Genomic DNA, 16,931 nt, shown 5'->3' on the forward strand with positions numbered 1-16,931 from the left:
GGAGTGTAGAAATGACATGCCAGGAGCTGGGGGGAGCGATAATGCTCCTCTCCCACTCCACTCCCCGCCTCTTGGCACATCATTCTACGTGCCAGGAGACCTGCCAGTGCAGCATAATGGCAGCCCAGTAAGTTTTTTAAAGGCTTTTGGGGTGGGTGCACTCTTGGGTCTCCAGGCTCATGGGGCCCAAAACCCGAGAGGGCTGTGGGGACTGATCCCTAGGAAGTCCCAGGACTACCCAGGAGTCAGTCTCCATAGGCCCCATACCCCATTAGACCCAGGCCTTTCAGGAAGGCCCAGGTCTCATAGGGTATATAATTTATTCAGGACACGGCAGTGTTTACCTGCTTTGTCCTGAATTAATTCTCTTTTACCAAAGGCGTCATTTGGATGCCTCAAGTAAAAACCCAACAGGTCCCACATTTTGGGGCCTGTCTGGAAGGGCCCTAAGGGCAGCACAACTTGTCAGTTACTGGGAGTGGAAGGTTTTTGGATCAAGAGCAGAGGCAGCAGAACAGCTCACTGTACCTCATCCAAAAAGGTGTTTATGCATAAATCAATAAAAGGATGCTGGTCAGAGTGTCATTTTCCAAGAGATGTAGTCACTTCTTTTTCATATTCACAGGTTCAGCTTTTTAGCATGTAAATATGGAGAGCTCATGCCACTAAGAACTTTAAACCACCGGCTTTAATAAACTATGAACATGTTTTATTAATCTGAAAAATATGTTAGGCTTCACATATGCTTCCATTCTCACTGCAGTACATAAGGAGAAGTTCCTTTCACTTCATAGACACTAGAACCATGAACATCACAATTCCACACAAGAATAATTTGGTGATACAATAGTCAGTACAAAGATACATACATGGTTGGAAAGCTCTCTGTTTCAGATATTTGCAGGCATATTGTTCAGTTTCATGGATACTTTTGACACATCAGTGTTAACAGTTGAAAGAGCAATGTTTTCATATAATTCTTGAGATTCAAAACATTTGAAGTTGTGAAACAGAATGACCAAATCCTTCTGAAAATTCTTGTTGAGAAATCCATAGAAAAATGGATTGACACAAGTGGAGATCATGGCTACCAAATGGCACAAAATAAATATCACATTGTGATGGCAACTAATTAGGGCCTCATAGTTCCAGTCAAACATAATGTTAAATACGTTCAAAGGTAACCAACATGCTCCAAAGGTCACAACAATTGAAATCAACATAGCATTAATCCTTTTGCTTTCATTAAGTCTGTTCTCATTCTCCTTTATGTTATCCACTTTCCCATACCTTTTCTGAAGGCACACAAATATCTTCAAGTAACAGATGAAAATGAAACCTAGTGGGAAGAAGTACTGGCAAACTAACATAGTTGTTGTATAGCCTTGCCGTTCTTCAACAGAAGGCCACATCTCAATGCAGACAACTTTGTTCATATAGATATCACTGTGGTTACTGAGGGGATAATCAGCGATTTGGTGGAATATAAAAAATGGTGTTGATATTATTATAGAAAATGCCCAGATGAAGACAATGCCCCAGAAGGCATGTGCAATTTTGGGCTTCCAACCCCGTGGGTTCACTATTAATTGATACCTCTCAATGGCAATTAGTACAAGTGAGAATGTAGAGACAGTGACAGACATGCTTTGTACAAAGTTATTCATTTTACACATGGCTTCTCCAAAAACCCAGTAATCCATCAAAGTGTATGCAGCAGTGAAAGGAATGCACATGACACAGATGAGAATATCAGACACAGAGAGGTTGGCAATCAAAATATTGGTGACATTTTGGCTTTCTTTCTGTTTCCCAATGATAACAATCAGGCAGAAATTGCCAAGAAGTCCTACTAGTGTGACAATGGCATAAGCTGTGATGAGCAAGAAGACTGCAGGAAAAGATGGCTGGCAGGTCTCAAAGTGGAAAAACAGGGAATGACTGCTGTTTCCAGCTGTTGGATCCATTGTGGCCTCTTAGATGACTTTATCCATCACGAAATACCCCTGAAATTACAGGTATAATTAGAACTGAGAACTTTCCATTTTGGGTCTTCTTTGCATGTTGATGAAAGTTAGTCTTTTGAGATTAATTTAACACTGTTCTTTTAAATACACACACATGCACAACCATTAACTTAAAATGACTAGAACAAGCTATCAATTACTATAATAGAAAGTTCTGCAGAGCTCCAGGGAACATGTAAGCTCCTTAGGCTGACTCTGCACCATAGAATGAATGCAGCCACATATCAATACTGAGATTTGTAGTTTGGTTAACACCAGCTGTTTTGGCAGAATATTCATGATTCCATAGAATTGAGCCATGGCAGTCGAAGAGGTGTCAAACTGTATTAATTCTACAATGTAGGTGCAACCTAAGATTTCCTTTGGTGCAGAGGAGTGCAATAGGAGCATATATGGCAAAGTCTGCTCTAACAATGAAAGGCTCATGTATTTTTTATTTTTTTACAGTATTTATATTCCGCCCTTCTCACCCCGAAGGGGACTCAGCACAGATCACATTACACATATAAGGCAAACATTCAATGCCTTAACATAGAACAAAGACATCAAGGAAAACTTCATTTGTGTACAAGTGGAAAGACTGCTATGGAAGGTCAGTAAATATGGTCTGATCCCTGTGTCTTACTGCCTTAGAAAATATGCTTAAATTCATTGCTGTGTATCATGTTTGCGTCTCTCCGCCATTTCATGCATATGCATATTCTTGCTTTCAAACTGAAAAACAGAAAGCTTTATATTACTTGCAAAAATTGATGCAACATTGCATTTCTCAACACTATGCTGATTATGGGAGGATATTACAAGACAACTTTCCTTCACAGACATTCCTGACCATAATGGACACCAACTGTGAAGCTACTGGAAAACAGAGGGAAAGACTGCGGACTTACTTGTGCTTCTGTGAGAAATGCAAAGCTTTTTCTCTTAACAGTAAAGAGAAAAAAAACCTCTCCAAATTTATTTGCATTCTCTCAACCCTACTGAAATGGGGGGGGGGGGAGGCAACAGTCCCACCTTTTGCAAATGGCAAGTAAAAAGTCAGTGGAAGAAACTAGTTCAGCACCAGGTACAACTTTGGAACAGATGCTAGTAGTAGTTATAATAAGAATGGGTCTAAACTGAGACCATGTTGGAGAAGCCTTTCACAGTTAACATTCTTATTTATTCCTACATATATGACATCTGGGAAAAAGCCATCAAACAAAACTAGTTTCTGGCAGAACCTGGATTCCAGTGGGACACTATCAAAATGAAACAGATTTAATGATATGATTGAAAACAGGTGTTTCTAAAAGACATCAGTTTGTTTTGGCTTCTGCCTTATTATGGGGAAGGAGCAAATCCACCACATGTGATGGTAAATCTCCAGCAATTTGGATCCCACTGTTTGTTAATTCTGTATCATCACCAGAATAAAATACTGCTGTATAATTGTTTTCCAACCTATTTCCTAATTATCACACTTAAGAGATTATTGTCCCTTATTTTGCAAATTATTTCCAGATATAAATTTGTCTTGTGACCCTTTTCTTAAAATCTGTTTAATTATGTCATTTCACATTTATACAGATGGCGCTCTACATTTGTGGGTTTGACTTTTGCGGATTTGATTATTCACAGATTTTATTAAAGTGTTTACTCTAATCTCTAGTTCCTCCAGCATTACTCTTTGGTCATCTTCTGCCAGAATTATACCAGAGTTATGCTGGAGGGCCTAGAGATTCCAAAATAAGTGCTTTTTGAAAAGTAAAAAGGGGGTCTTGTACTTCCAACCCCAGTGAATGTGGTGGGCTGACTGTGATAACTTAGATATTCTTATTATTTATTAACATATTTGTATTCTGTCTTGCGAATGAGGATCTCAAGGTGGCATACAATGAATCAAGTTAGGACAATAAATAACAATAGCAATGTTTTCAAATGTTTTAATATATTAAAACATGTCTTAATTTAATACTAATTTTATTCTTTATATTTCCTCAAACTCTTAATTACCCTACTTATATCTAGTCAAAGATAGATATAAACAATGGGATTTTAGGGATGTTTATATATTGCTTAAACCTAGCCACAGTATCCCAAAACTCTTACAGGCAGCCCCTAGATCAGGGGTCCCCAAACTAAGGCCCGTGGGTCATTTACCTGGCCCCTGCCTTAAACTTTATACTTAGGGTTGACCTAAGTCTGAAACAACTTGAAGGCACACAACAATAACAATCCTAATTTTAGACTATTTCATCATAGTCGCCCCCCCCCCCAGCAGTCTGAGGGACTGTGAATCAGCCCTCCACTTAAAAGGTTTGAGGACCCTTGCCCTAGATTATGAACAAGATAGGTTCTGTAGGTTTGTTCTTAAGTTGAATTTGTCTGTAAGTCGGAAAAGATACATTTTTAAAGTGTAACTTCAGCCAAAAATATATTGTTTTAGTTTTGGATAGCATAGGGAAGAGTTAATACCTCTGTGATGTTTATTTTGATGTCTGTGCCTTGTTTAGAAGATTTCACCTCACTTTCTGTCCCTGTGACAATTGAATTTTGAAAATGTTGGGTTGATCGGTGAGAAAGTGGAGACACCTTTTCCCCATGATAACTCTTCCAGGAGTTAATTTCCCTTCCTAGCAGTAGATTAGCTTTCATTTTCTCTTGTCTTACCCCTGTTTGTAACTAGGGACTTCAGCAGATGCAGTCTTCTCTGTGTCAAAACAGAATTCCATGGAGGCCATCACATGATGCAAGGTCATTTCCGGTGGGACTACATTTCCGCAGCAGAGAAAAACAGAGCCCAGAATGCCTTTAGAGGAATTGGGCATTACCCGACTCCAAATGGGAGAAAGCGGGGGAAAGATAGACTTCAATGGGGAAAGAATGTGGGATGGCAGAAGATGGACTGCAATGGGAAAAAATGGAATAAGACGGTTCCCTCCACTTTCCCCGTTTGTGAGATGCATCTGATGAGGTCCTAGGAGTCGTATGTAAGTTGTATGGTTGTACCTTGAAATTATTCTTGAAATTATTCTAATTTGTTCCTGATCCACTTCTCTTCAATAATATTATACTTTTCATTCATTAATCATATCCCTGAATCTATACATCTCTGACTTTTTTCAACGTTCATATGTCTATTGAATTGTGGGTCAGCTTTTGGCTGAAGCAAGTGGAAATTTAGATGATAGCAAACCTTATTTCAAAATCTTGGGAGACTAACAAAAATGTTTTTTAAAGCACTGACTTCATTTGGAGGTGAGTGTGAACTTTGGCAACTCTTATGCCAAATGTATGCATTTGGCAGGCAGAAAAATGTCTAGAACATCACTATTCCAAAAGCTCGAATCTTTTTCATTTGCTATCTCCCTGTATCTCTATTTAATTGCTTTATGATAAGCCAGTTCTTTGTTGTTTTTATTATGTAATAACAGTTGTGTGAATATAGTGATCTCTTGGTTAGAAAGCATGACTCTGAATTTTAGGTAGAGCTTTAGCAAATTTCTTAACTTGCCTGTCTGTGCTGCAAACCATACAGAACAGCCTGACAAAATTCTCAGAAATACAGACATTTTATTTCAGTAGCCAAAATATGACTCACCGTGGTCCATTGATGAAGTGACACTGAAATATAGGCCAGGAGCTATCAGTCTTCACTTCTCACAGTCAGTGTCCTGTTGTTACAAGTCAAAGCCAAGAAGAGGAAGGAAAATGGGAGATTTAAGAGGCAATGCAAATCATCATTCTTATATTTTTCTACATAAGCTTTCATGGTTGGATTCCAGTAAATCAAACATTAGGGTGTTTCCAGATGAAGCTTTTAGTATAAGTCTTCTGCATTTGCAGAATTTTAGCAGGATCAAGGTGTTATTGGATTCCAGCTGTAACTGCCCTGTGTTTCTCCACCACAACCAATAATTTCTTTCTAATTAGACAAAATGTTAAGAAGGGAAAGATAGAACAGCTGCACATGCTTTTTTCTGTGGCAGCAGTACATGGTACTAAATCCCTATTGGTACACTATATTAGAGTAGGCCGAGCAGCAAGATCTGTATAGGTATATACAGATATATAGGTACATAGGGATTGCAAAGGCTTGCAATGAGAAATGCCTATATATATGTAGGAAAGATTAACAAATATTTCAGGGGAAAATGATTTCCCCCCTCATATGTTTGCAGGTCTTTGCAAATCCTATACACATGTAGATATCTAGAGATTTCCATGTACAGTAGAGTTCCGCTTATCCGACTTCCACTTATCTGACACTCCGTATTATCCGACGCGCCACCAAGGGTTTGGTGGTGCGTCGTATTCTCCCTGCTGCCACGCTCATGGTTGCCTCTGCTGCTGCCTCTGCCTCCCCCTCCTCCGCGCCTATTCCTTCACCTCCTCCTGGGGCAGCCTGAGGAAGGGAGCACTGCTGAGCTGGAGGGAGCTCAAGAGAGGGAGGAGGACTTTTCTCTCCCTCTTCCTCGGGCTGCCCCAGGAGGATGCGAAGGAGGAGGCAGCAGAGGAGGGGAGGCAGACGCAGCGGCAGAGGCAGCCATGGAAGGTAAGGGCCCAGGCCTTTGGAGAAACCCGGAGCACGTTGCTAAACAGCAACACGCCCCGGGTTTCCCTAAGCCGGGCCTTTGCCGGAGGGAGGAAACTCTTCTCTCCGGTAAAGGCCGGGACTTTGGGGGAATGCCGAGCATGTTGCTAAACAGCAATGCAACCCGGGCTTCCCTAAGCTGGGCCTCCCTATTATCCAACATATCTGGTTATCCAACACTCGGCTCGCCTGTTTAAGTCGGATAACCCAAACTCTGCTGTACCTGTATATCTATATCTATATGTATACATTATTTTTATATATGAATTTTCCCCTCACATGTTTGCAAGTCTCTGCAAATCCTATATAGATATAATTATCTATATAAAGAGAGATGTCTAGATAAGATATATATGAATATAGATACATAGAGCTTTCAAATATAACAGGAAATGCACACACAAATATATATATAGACATGTCCAGATCTTCTTCTTCTTTACTCGTTCAGTCGTTTTTGACTCTTCGTGACCTCATGGACCAGTCCATGCCAGAGCTCCCTGTCGGCCATCGCTGCCCCCAGCTCCTTCAAGGTCGAGCCAGTCACTTCAAGGATACCGTCCATCCATCTCGCCCTTGGTCGGCCTATCTTCCTTTTTCCTTCCATTTTCCCCAGCATCATGATCTTCTCCAAGCTTTCTTGTCTTCTCATGATGTGGCCAAAATACTTCAGCTTTGCCTCTAATATCCTTCCCTCCAGTGAGCAGTCAGGCATTATATATATGTGAATATATATATAAAGGCCTTGCAAATATTGCACGGGAAATGCACACACACACACATATATAGAGGATGTCTAGATAGATATTTGAGGCTTGCAAATATTGCAGGAGGGAAATGCACACACACACACACACACACACACACACACACACACAGAGGATTTACAAACGTTTCATGGAAAATGCATATGTGAAATTCGTATATATAATTATAGATCTGTATCTAGTTCTGCATTGTTTATATAGACATTGTTTGCCTGTTACTGTTGGAAGCCAGCCTGAGTCACCATGGGGAGATAAGGGAGGTACAAATGAAGTTTTATTATTGTTGTTATTATTATTATTGTTGTTATTATTATTGTTGTTATTGTTATTATTATTATTATTATTATTATAAAGTTATTGTTGATATCATATTGTTTTGTTGTCCCTTTTCACTTACATTGTTTACTATTTTTCTTTGAAATATGATGAATACTCAAAAACATTTAACCTACTGATGCCTCAATATAATTTTATTGGGATCTATTTTATTTTTAAATTTACCAGTAGCTGCTGCATTTCCCACCCTCGGCTTATACTTGAGTCAATAGGTTTTCCCAGTTTTTTGTGGTAAAATTAGGTGCCTCGGCTTATATTCGGGTCAGCTTATACTCGAGTATATACAATAATACTAGAGCAGTGATTCTCAACTTGTGGGTCCCCAGATGTTTTGGCCTTCAATTCCCAGAATCCTAACAGCTGGTAAACTGGTTGGGATTTCTGGGAGTTGTAAGCCAAAGCACCTGGAGACCCACAGGTTGAGAACCACTGTATCAGAGGATGCAGCATCATGGAGTTTCCTCTTCTGTCTGTCACACATACTACTGTAGTGTTCCTCACCTCCTACCCCTTGCAAAATATTAGAAAATTATAGGGGAAGAATATCACTGTCTAAACACATTATCTACGCAAACCCTTTGCATACATCACTTAAATGTCTTCAACTTCATTAGAGACTGGTATAGAAGTCTATGCCGGGTAACCATACCAAGACTACCCTATTACGTCATGCTTCTGCTCTAAAGCAATGCAAGAGCCAGGGTGCTTCAGCAAAGTAAATGCTCAAATCTTTATGTTACAACCAGACTTTTGATCTACAAAACTGGGAGACAGGCAGGCCCGTAGCCAGGATTTTGATTGGGGGGAGGGGGCTGGGATTTTGATCCAGGGAGGGGGCTGGGATTTTGATTCCGGGGGGGGGGGGGGGGCTGAGTCTGAGTGAGAGAGGATCTACCCTAGCAAACCTTTTGTATCATTATCCCAATACTCCCATGCATATGGGATATATTGAGTATGGTGATCAGATCATATGAATAACCATAACAGTTTAAATAATAAATGTAAGGCCTTCTCGCAGACCATCCGGATAATTTAGGGGGGGGGGGGGGGTGAAGCCCCTCAAGCCCTCCCCCCCCCCCCTTCCGGCTACATGCCTGGAGACAGGCATTAACATTGGGTGGAAACAGACACTACCATGCCTTTGATCATCTCTAAAGACTGCAGAAAATATAGAAATTAGCCCTGCTTTAGACACAATAAGCAATATAGCTGGCCAGTTTGTTTTGTGTCATCTAGCTCGATAAAGTGTTATGTAGAATGTAAAAACTTTTGTTAATAGGCCTATTCAAGTTTGAAATGTTGTAAGTTTGTGGATCTCCATTGTGGCCCAGCCCCTACAACTACCACACATTAATGGAGAAGATCTACAAAGGTTGCAGCTACCATATTTGTGCTGAACTTGGTTACATAGCTTCACGCAATCAGCAAGTCCAATAAGACAGATATGTTTTGTATCCAAGTCCAATCCAAACTATTAGGCACCATCATACAACCCATGCACTATTTTCAGCTGATATATGTCACAGATAAATACCACATACATTTTCTTCTGGTCTTCAATATAGTTTCATTGTAAAGTTTTAAAGATTAACAATTTCTTCTTTCCCATATAACTAGAATGTGATATTGTAAATGGGTTTGTCAGTACATGTCTAACATAGAAGATGCTATATAATATGTTTGCAGTTGAACATGATCAGTTTAACATGCCATTGTTGAATAAAGGAAGTGGCATTGGTTATGTATTGATATGCACAAATCCAGCACAGCTTTGCCCATGTTTTGGATTTACTATATTGTACTGTATATGCAAAACTAGATCCCATTCCTATATGGAAACTGTGTGCTGATAATAAAATCTCTTCTACTGATTGATCACAGCAAAATATACATGAATGTATATCACCTGTGGAAAGATATACTCCTAGCCATACTGCATTCATATTTTGTTGTTGTTTATTCATTCAGTCGCTTCCTACTCTTTGTGACCTCATGGACCAGCATTCATAACAAGTTCTGCAAATGGGTATCTCAATTGATTTTCTATCGGCTCCTGTTGCTGGTGACGTCTGGTGAAATTGCTGTATTTGTCAGGAATTGCTTCATGTAGATGGCACCATAAGATTCTGTATGATTTTTAGACCTAGAATCATAGAATAGTAGAGTTGGAAGAGACCTCATGGGTCACCAAGTCCAACCCCCTGCCAAGAAGCAGGAAATCGCATTCAAAGCACCCCCGACAGATGGCCATCCAGCCTCTGCTTAAAAGCTTCCAAGGAAGGAGCCTCCACCACAGTCTGGGGGAGAGAATTCCACTGTCGAACAGCCCTCACAGTGAGGAAGTTCTTCCTGATGTTCAGGTGGAATCTCCTTTCCTGTAGTTTGAAGCCATTGTTCCGTGTCCTAGTCTGCAGGGCAGCAGAAAACAAGCTTGCTCCCTCCTCCCTATGACTTCCCTTCACGTATTTGTACATGGCTATCATGTCTCCTCTCAGCCTTCTCTTCTGCAGGCTAAACATGCCAAGCTCTTTAAGCCGCTCCTCATAGGGCTTGTTCTCCAGACCCTTAATCATTTTAGTCGCCCTCCTCTGGACGCTTTCCAGCTTGTCAACATCTCCCTTCAACTGCGGTGCCCAAAATTGGACACAGTATTCCAGGTGTGGTCTGACCAAGGCAGAATAGAGGGGGAGCATGACTTCCCTGGAGCTAGACGCTATACCCCTATTGATGCAGGCCAGAATCCCGTTGGCTTTTTTAGCTGCTGCATCACATTGTTGGCTCATGTTTAACTTGTTGTCCACGAGGACTCCAAGGTCTTTTTCACACACACTGCTGTCAAGCCAGGCGTCCCCCATTCTGTATCTTTGATTTCCATTTTTTCTGCCGAAATGAAGTATCTTGAATTTGTCCCTGTTGAACTTCATTTTGTTAGTTTCGGCCCATCTCTCTAGTCTGTCAAGATCGTTTTGAATTCTGCTCCTGTCTTCTGGAGTGTTGGCTATCCCTCCCAGTTTGGTGTCGTCTGCAAACTTGATGATCGTGCCTTCTAACCCTTCGTCTAAGTCGTTAATAAAGATGTTGAACAGAACCGGGCCCAGGACGGAACCTTGCGGCACTCCACTTGTCACTTCTTTCCATGATGAAGACGACGCATTGGTGAGCACCCTTTGGGTTCGTTCGCTTAGCCAATTACAGATCCACCTAACTGTAGTTTTGTCTAGCCCAGATTTTACTAGTTTATTTGCCAGAATGTCGTGGGGGACTTTGTCGAAGGCCTTACTGAAATCCAGGTACGCTACATCCACAGCATTCCCTGTATCGACCCAACTCGTAACTCTATCGAAAAAAGAGATCAGATTAGTCTGGCATGACTTGTTTTTTGTAAATCCGTGTTGACTATTAGCAATGACCGCATTTGTTTCTAAGTGTTCGCAGACCACTTCCTTGATGATCTTTTCCAGAATTTTGCCTGGTATCGATGTGAGGCTGACCGGACGGTAATTGTTTGGGTCGTTCTTTTTTCCCTTCTTGAAGATAGGGACCACATTCGCCCTCCTCCAATCTGCTGGGACTTCTCCCGTTCTCCAAGAACTCTCGAAGATAATTGCTAGTGGTTCTGAAATAACTTCCGCTAATTCCTTCAATACTCTTGGATGTAGCTGATCTGGCCCTGGGGACTTGAATTCGTTTAGAGTGGCCAGGTGTTCCTGGACAACTTGTTTCCCTATTTGGGGTTGGATTTCCCCCAATCTTTCGTCCATTCCATGTTGCTGAGGTTGAAGATGGCTTTCTTTTTGTGAGAAGACCGAGAAGACCTATAGAGCGATAGCACTATGTGGCTCCATAAGCAATCCAGTGCAAGTGACCTACAATATGAATTGCTTGTCCCTAAACAATGTACAGATAAAGAAGTGAATTATGTTGTATGTCAATGGATGTTGAATTGTATGAGAAAGTGGTTACTTTTCATGGCTCGTTTATGTTTTATTATTTTATTATTTTTATCCTGCCTTTCTTCCAATATTTGTTCCAACATGCATTGAATACTGGAGTCAACAAGAGTTGAACACATATGGAATAGCAGAATCCAGGGTTCAAGCATGGCAGAGACAAATGTTCTGTGAATTGTAGTTTGGAAGTTGGCGATGCACTTGATTTAGGGTTGGTTTTTTATATATATATTACAAAGTCCTCAAACTATGCAATACCTTTTGGGTTCATATACTTTTGAATGAATGAAACTTTATTTATAGCCCGCCCCATCTTCCTGGAGGGACTCAGAGTGGCTTACAACAAAATACACAATGGCAAACATTCAATGCCAGCAGTAATATATAAACAAATCAATGGACAAATAAAAGTGACTCAATAAATTATAAACCAATGCAAATAAATAAGACATAACATATTTTCTCAATCCTTGTTTCAAAAATACAAAGAACTAGAAACTGTGCCTCACTTGGTAACTGCTGTATAATCCTCTTTCTACTTGGAAGGCACATTCGGATATAATTACATGTTACGCATATTTATGCATACAAAAGTTGAATTATATTTCTGGAAGGAGGGAGAAGCTTTGGAGTAGAGCAGGGGTCCTCAAACTTTTGAAGCAGAGGGCCGGTCCACAATCCTTCAGACTGTTGTGGGGCCAAATTATCATTTGGAAAAAAAATACAATTTCCTATGCATACTGCACGTCTTATTTGTAGTGAAACAACAACAACAACAACAATGAAAGAACAATACAATATTTAAAAATGAAAACAATTTTAACCAACATAAACCTATCAGGATTTCAATGGAAAGTGTGGGCCTGCTACTGGCCAATGAGATAGTCAAGTTAATTCGGATTGTTGTTGTTGTGTGACTTCAAGTCATTTCAGACTTTGGCCAAGCCTAAGTCTAAAATTAATTATTTATTTACTGCATTTATTTACTACATTTATATCCCACCCTTCTCACCCTGAAGGGGACTCAGAGCAGCTGTATGTACATACAATATATTATATTATAAGCATAGCACAATATTAGCAATATATAATTCTATATTGAACTATACCACTATACTATTATATGTTATGTAATATATAACATATTATTAATATTATTATATGGTATTATTATTAGTATTGTATTGTATAACATAATATTATCAATATTATATGTATATACAATATATTATATTATTAAAACTAATACAAAAATATTATATTATAAAACTCAGGGCGGGGGCCAGGTAAATGACCTTGGAGGGCCGCATCCGGCCCCCGGGCCTTAGTTTGGGGACCCCTGGAGTAGAGCATCGAGAATTGAGAGGAATAGCCCTTATCTTAGCAAATTCTTCTAAAGGAAAAGCAGATGGGAGGAAATGGTTAACACCTCCAGACAGCTTCTGTGCTTTTTAGTTGAAGCTTCTACAGCCTTTTTATATGCTTTGCCAGGAAGCTTCTCTTTTTATTCTTATTGCTACAGGAATTATTGCATTTTTATATAATATCTCATTTGAAATGCATTTTTATTACAGTGGGAAACTGATTCAGCTTGCCAATTGAAGTGCCTTGTGAATCAACAAATGTCAGTTTTGGAGGGTCTTCAGGAGAAGATTCCCATTGGCTCAGGAGAGGGCAAAAGCCATGGAGAGGGAGGCAAAATCAGCAACAGTGCTGACCCCGCACTCTGTGTACATTCAGAGGTGCAGCTGTTATATTGCAAATAAAGTTATCACCAGCCATGTGTTAGACCTGTAGCTGCTACCATTGCAGATTTTTTTAGCTTAGTCTCAGTGGCACCACACAAACTCATATTTATGATATGTAAATCAGCTCACACATGAAGATGACTGCTGTTTTTTAGGGAGGTGGCCGCACCGATAAAACCTGGTAACCTTAGCTCAAAATTAAAATACCCCCCCCCCAATATATATATATATAAATATGGAACAGTGGCTTTTTCTATTCATAAAACAGTGAAATGTATGGGTCCTGGCTATTTTGATTGCATTTGATCAATTATTCTTCTTTTAATATTTGTCTTGAAATTTTTAAAATATATTTTCTCTTTCCTTGTTATATGGAGGTCTTGCTTATTTTTTCTGTATTATTTTCTTGTTTCTTATATATTATGATAAACTTGAAAACAAAAATTCATCTACAAGAAACCATATAACTATCTTTCTGTTTCTTACAAGGAGCATTAAGATTTGAAAGCACAGTACTGTTGTAATAAACGTCTGCTGGGATTCCTCTGGAATAAACAGTAGTCCTAAAGCTACTGAAGTCAGAGGCATTCCATCACTCAAATAAAGAAGCTATTATTTGCTAAGGGTAATTTACTGGAAAAAAATTGTGGCAAAACTATATTGGGATTATGCAAAATGACTAATCAATGTGAAGAAGTAAGAAACCTCATTCGTTAATATAAGGCATATACCATAATCTATCTCTCTACCCTCCCATCTATCTCCAGAACCTATAAACTATACCATGCAGTCTATACCATTTAAGTTTTTTAAATGTATAGAATCAGGTTTATAAAAACTTTATTTTGACTATAATGTATTTTCATGTCAGTTTCTAGTTTTTGAAGCAATCTGTGATACAGTATATGAATTATAATATTAGTACTGTAATAATAAAATCCTTCACAAATAAAACATTAACAAAAACTCAGTTTAAAAAAACTGTTTTCCAAAAGATTTTTCTTAGCACACAGATTTATCCAAGTAGCTGTTAAGGAATTTTTGAAAAGATTCATGGTAAAAGAAAGGGAATGCATCAGATAGAAATTTGGCTTATGAATTCTCATTAAGTATTTATTTTTAAAATTGATCTCATGGTTATTTAGGGTTAAGTAACACCTCCCCCAGAAAAAAACCAATGTAAGATCCCAACTGAAGTTACAAAAGCCTAGATTTGTAGAAATATGGAGAAAGTGGTACTTTGAAATACAATTCTCCCAAGTAATTCTGAGTGCTTTTTATGTTCCCAGTCTAACAGCGCTGACTCCTGCTCTGGTGTTGGATAAAATGACGAGATGCCCTCAAAGTAAGTTTTAAAAAAGAGAGAGAAGTAATGTCTTATAGATATTCCAATTTCTTACCTTTGAGGAAATTTCAGATACAACTTCTCCTTTGATTTGACTGGTCTTCTTTCCCCTTTCATACTAAATATTAACAAAATCAGCAAGTGCATGTCTTCATCCAAAGGGCTCAGAAAGACATTAGCGAAAGCAACAGAAGGAAATCCTCTTCATTTCTCTACCTTCTAAAGCAAACTGACCAGTGGAGATTTCCACTGGGAACTGAAACTACCATGGTGAAGAAAGAACTGCTTCTGAGAGAGTAACTACGAAATAAGGCAAATTCCAGGTTCTAAGAGGAGAGAAAAAACCAATGAGGAGGCAGCTGGGAGGAGAGACCAGTAGTCATGGGGACAATCTTTTTATGAATGTTTTTCCAGGCATTATCTTGCAACCTGATTTGTGGTTATCTGTTCCATGTCATATTTTTATTTACTCAAAGAAAGAATCCATGCTGGATTTCACACATTATAAATATTTACAAATAGCTTATTGCTTGTTTTTTTCTTTTTTCTTTCAGGCACTACTGAAGTTGCATATAATTTTTTTCCATTGTAAGTCTTGTATATTTTTATGTCCATCATTCACGTCAACTGGGATTGTTTTTCAGTTGAATTCTGAACAATGTATTGTGCATTCATCTGGCATCTGTTGCTCATTTAGAACCATAGACATGAAGATATTTGGGATCTATATCATTTTCTTCGTATTGGCTTGCATGCATTATCTCAGTAATCCTTACAAAACCCCTGTAATGGAGATAAGCCCTATTATTCCAGTATTACAAATGGGGGAGTGCAGGGGAAGGGAATAGATAGAGGGATGAGATATGAGTGAATGCGATGTTAGAACTGATAAGTTTTGTATGACTAAGTCACTTTCACATCACGGAAGTTGCATAGCTGGGCTCACATGAAGACTGTTGTAGCTCAGCCACAGCAGGCAGGGGCTGGTGGGTACACTGTTGATTTAGAGTCAGATGGGATTGTGGGCTTTCCTGGGATTAATTCTCTTGCAGAAGGCCATTCTCATGCAGAGCCAGAAAGTCAAACTACTTTAGACACAGGCACAGATAGACCTGAGAATATAATTGCCTCTGATCCTCCAGGCCTTCAAAGCCATTCACAGGGGTTGGAATCATCCTCTCCAGATAAGGAGCCTAGTGAAGACAAATTGATGAGAAATTCTCATGGGAACACGCCTGGTGACATTGACCTAAGTCAGGAGGCTCGCCTACAAATTCAAGCAGATAGCCAGTTTCGGAGGTCAACATGCCTTTCAACATGCCTCAGTGGGAAGCCAAAGTTCCAAGGGAGTCATAATGCTTTCATGTCTGTATATTAGGAACTGTGGGCTCTTTGCTCTTCAGTTCAGGCAATGTGGCTTTTCAATTACAGTCAGGCCTGGGCTCTCAGGTTCTTGTCTTGGTTTTGGGAATGAAGTGTTCTGAGTGTTTTTCCATGCTCAGGTTTTGCTTATGGATTCAAGTTGCTTTTGGATTTTGGGATTGTGCTTGAACTACACTGCTTTTGGATTTACAAGAGACATTGATTGCTGACTTTTTTGATTTTACTCTTTCTTTCCTTATTCCTGCTTTTTACTATATATCTTTTATGTGTTTTACAATAAACTGTTGCCTTTACTCTGGATTCCTGTGTGATGCTCTGGTCATAGGTGGCTTCAGATCTGGAGTGCGACAAAGACCTGGTCCGGGGGCGAGTACACCGTGTGATGGCTGCGCTCTTGCACAACAAAGGTCATCAGCTCTTCCTCAGTGCTTCAGTGGGCTTCTGCAGGATGGCCCATGATGCTCCACACGAACGAGGTGGCGGCTCTTATGGGTGAGATGTGCCTCCTCTCCTCGCCATGTCTCTCTCGCTCTCTCTGTCGAACAGTCTCTGTTAGATAAAACCAACTCAAGCATTCTCTTCACATGGTGGCCAATGAGTTGCCTATTGGAAGCCTAGAAAATAAATACAATGACACTTATTTGATTATTAAATCAAGACTGTTGTACTTTGGCCATATCATGAAAAGCTATGACTCGCTAACAAAGACAGGAGCCCGTGGTGGCACAAAGGGTTAAACCTTTGTGCAGGCATGACTGCTGACAACAGGTTCAAATCCGGGGAGAGCGGGTGAGCACTC

General features: G+C 39.7%; 1 protein-coding gene across 1 annotated transcript; it reads right to left on the reverse strand.

Annotated features, from left to right (window-relative positions):
- Positions 1-670: 670 nt before the first annotated feature.
- On the reverse strand, positions 671-16,595 carry LOC100559715 (neuropeptide Y receptor type 6). Its single transcript, XM_008104889.3, has 3 exons — positions 14,805-16,595; positions 5,611-5,683; positions 671-2,006 (listed from the first exon to the last, which is right to left on the reverse strand). The coding sequence occupies exon 3, from the start codon at positions 1,965-1,967 to the stop codon at positions 891-893; it is 1,077 nt and encodes a 358-aa protein (XP_008103096.2). The 5' UTR covers positions 1,968-2,006; positions 5,611-5,683; positions 14,805-16,595; the 3' UTR covers positions 671-890.
- Positions 16,596-16,931: the final 336 nt, after the last annotated feature.

The sequence above is a fragment of the Anolis carolinensis genome, chromosome 2 (genome assembly GCF_035594765.1).
Source record: "Anolis carolinensis isolate JA03-04 chromosome 2, rAnoCar3.1.pri, whole genome shotgun sequence".
Classification (NCBI taxonomy): domain Eukaryota; kingdom Metazoa; phylum Chordata; class Lepidosauria; order Squamata; family Dactyloidae; genus Anolis; species Anolis carolinensis.

Coding starts and splice junctions, on each gene's coding strand:
- LOC100559715 (XM_008104889.3), bottom strand. CDS start 1,967: ATGGATCCAACAGCTGGAAACAGCAGTCATTCCCTGTTTTTCCACTTT.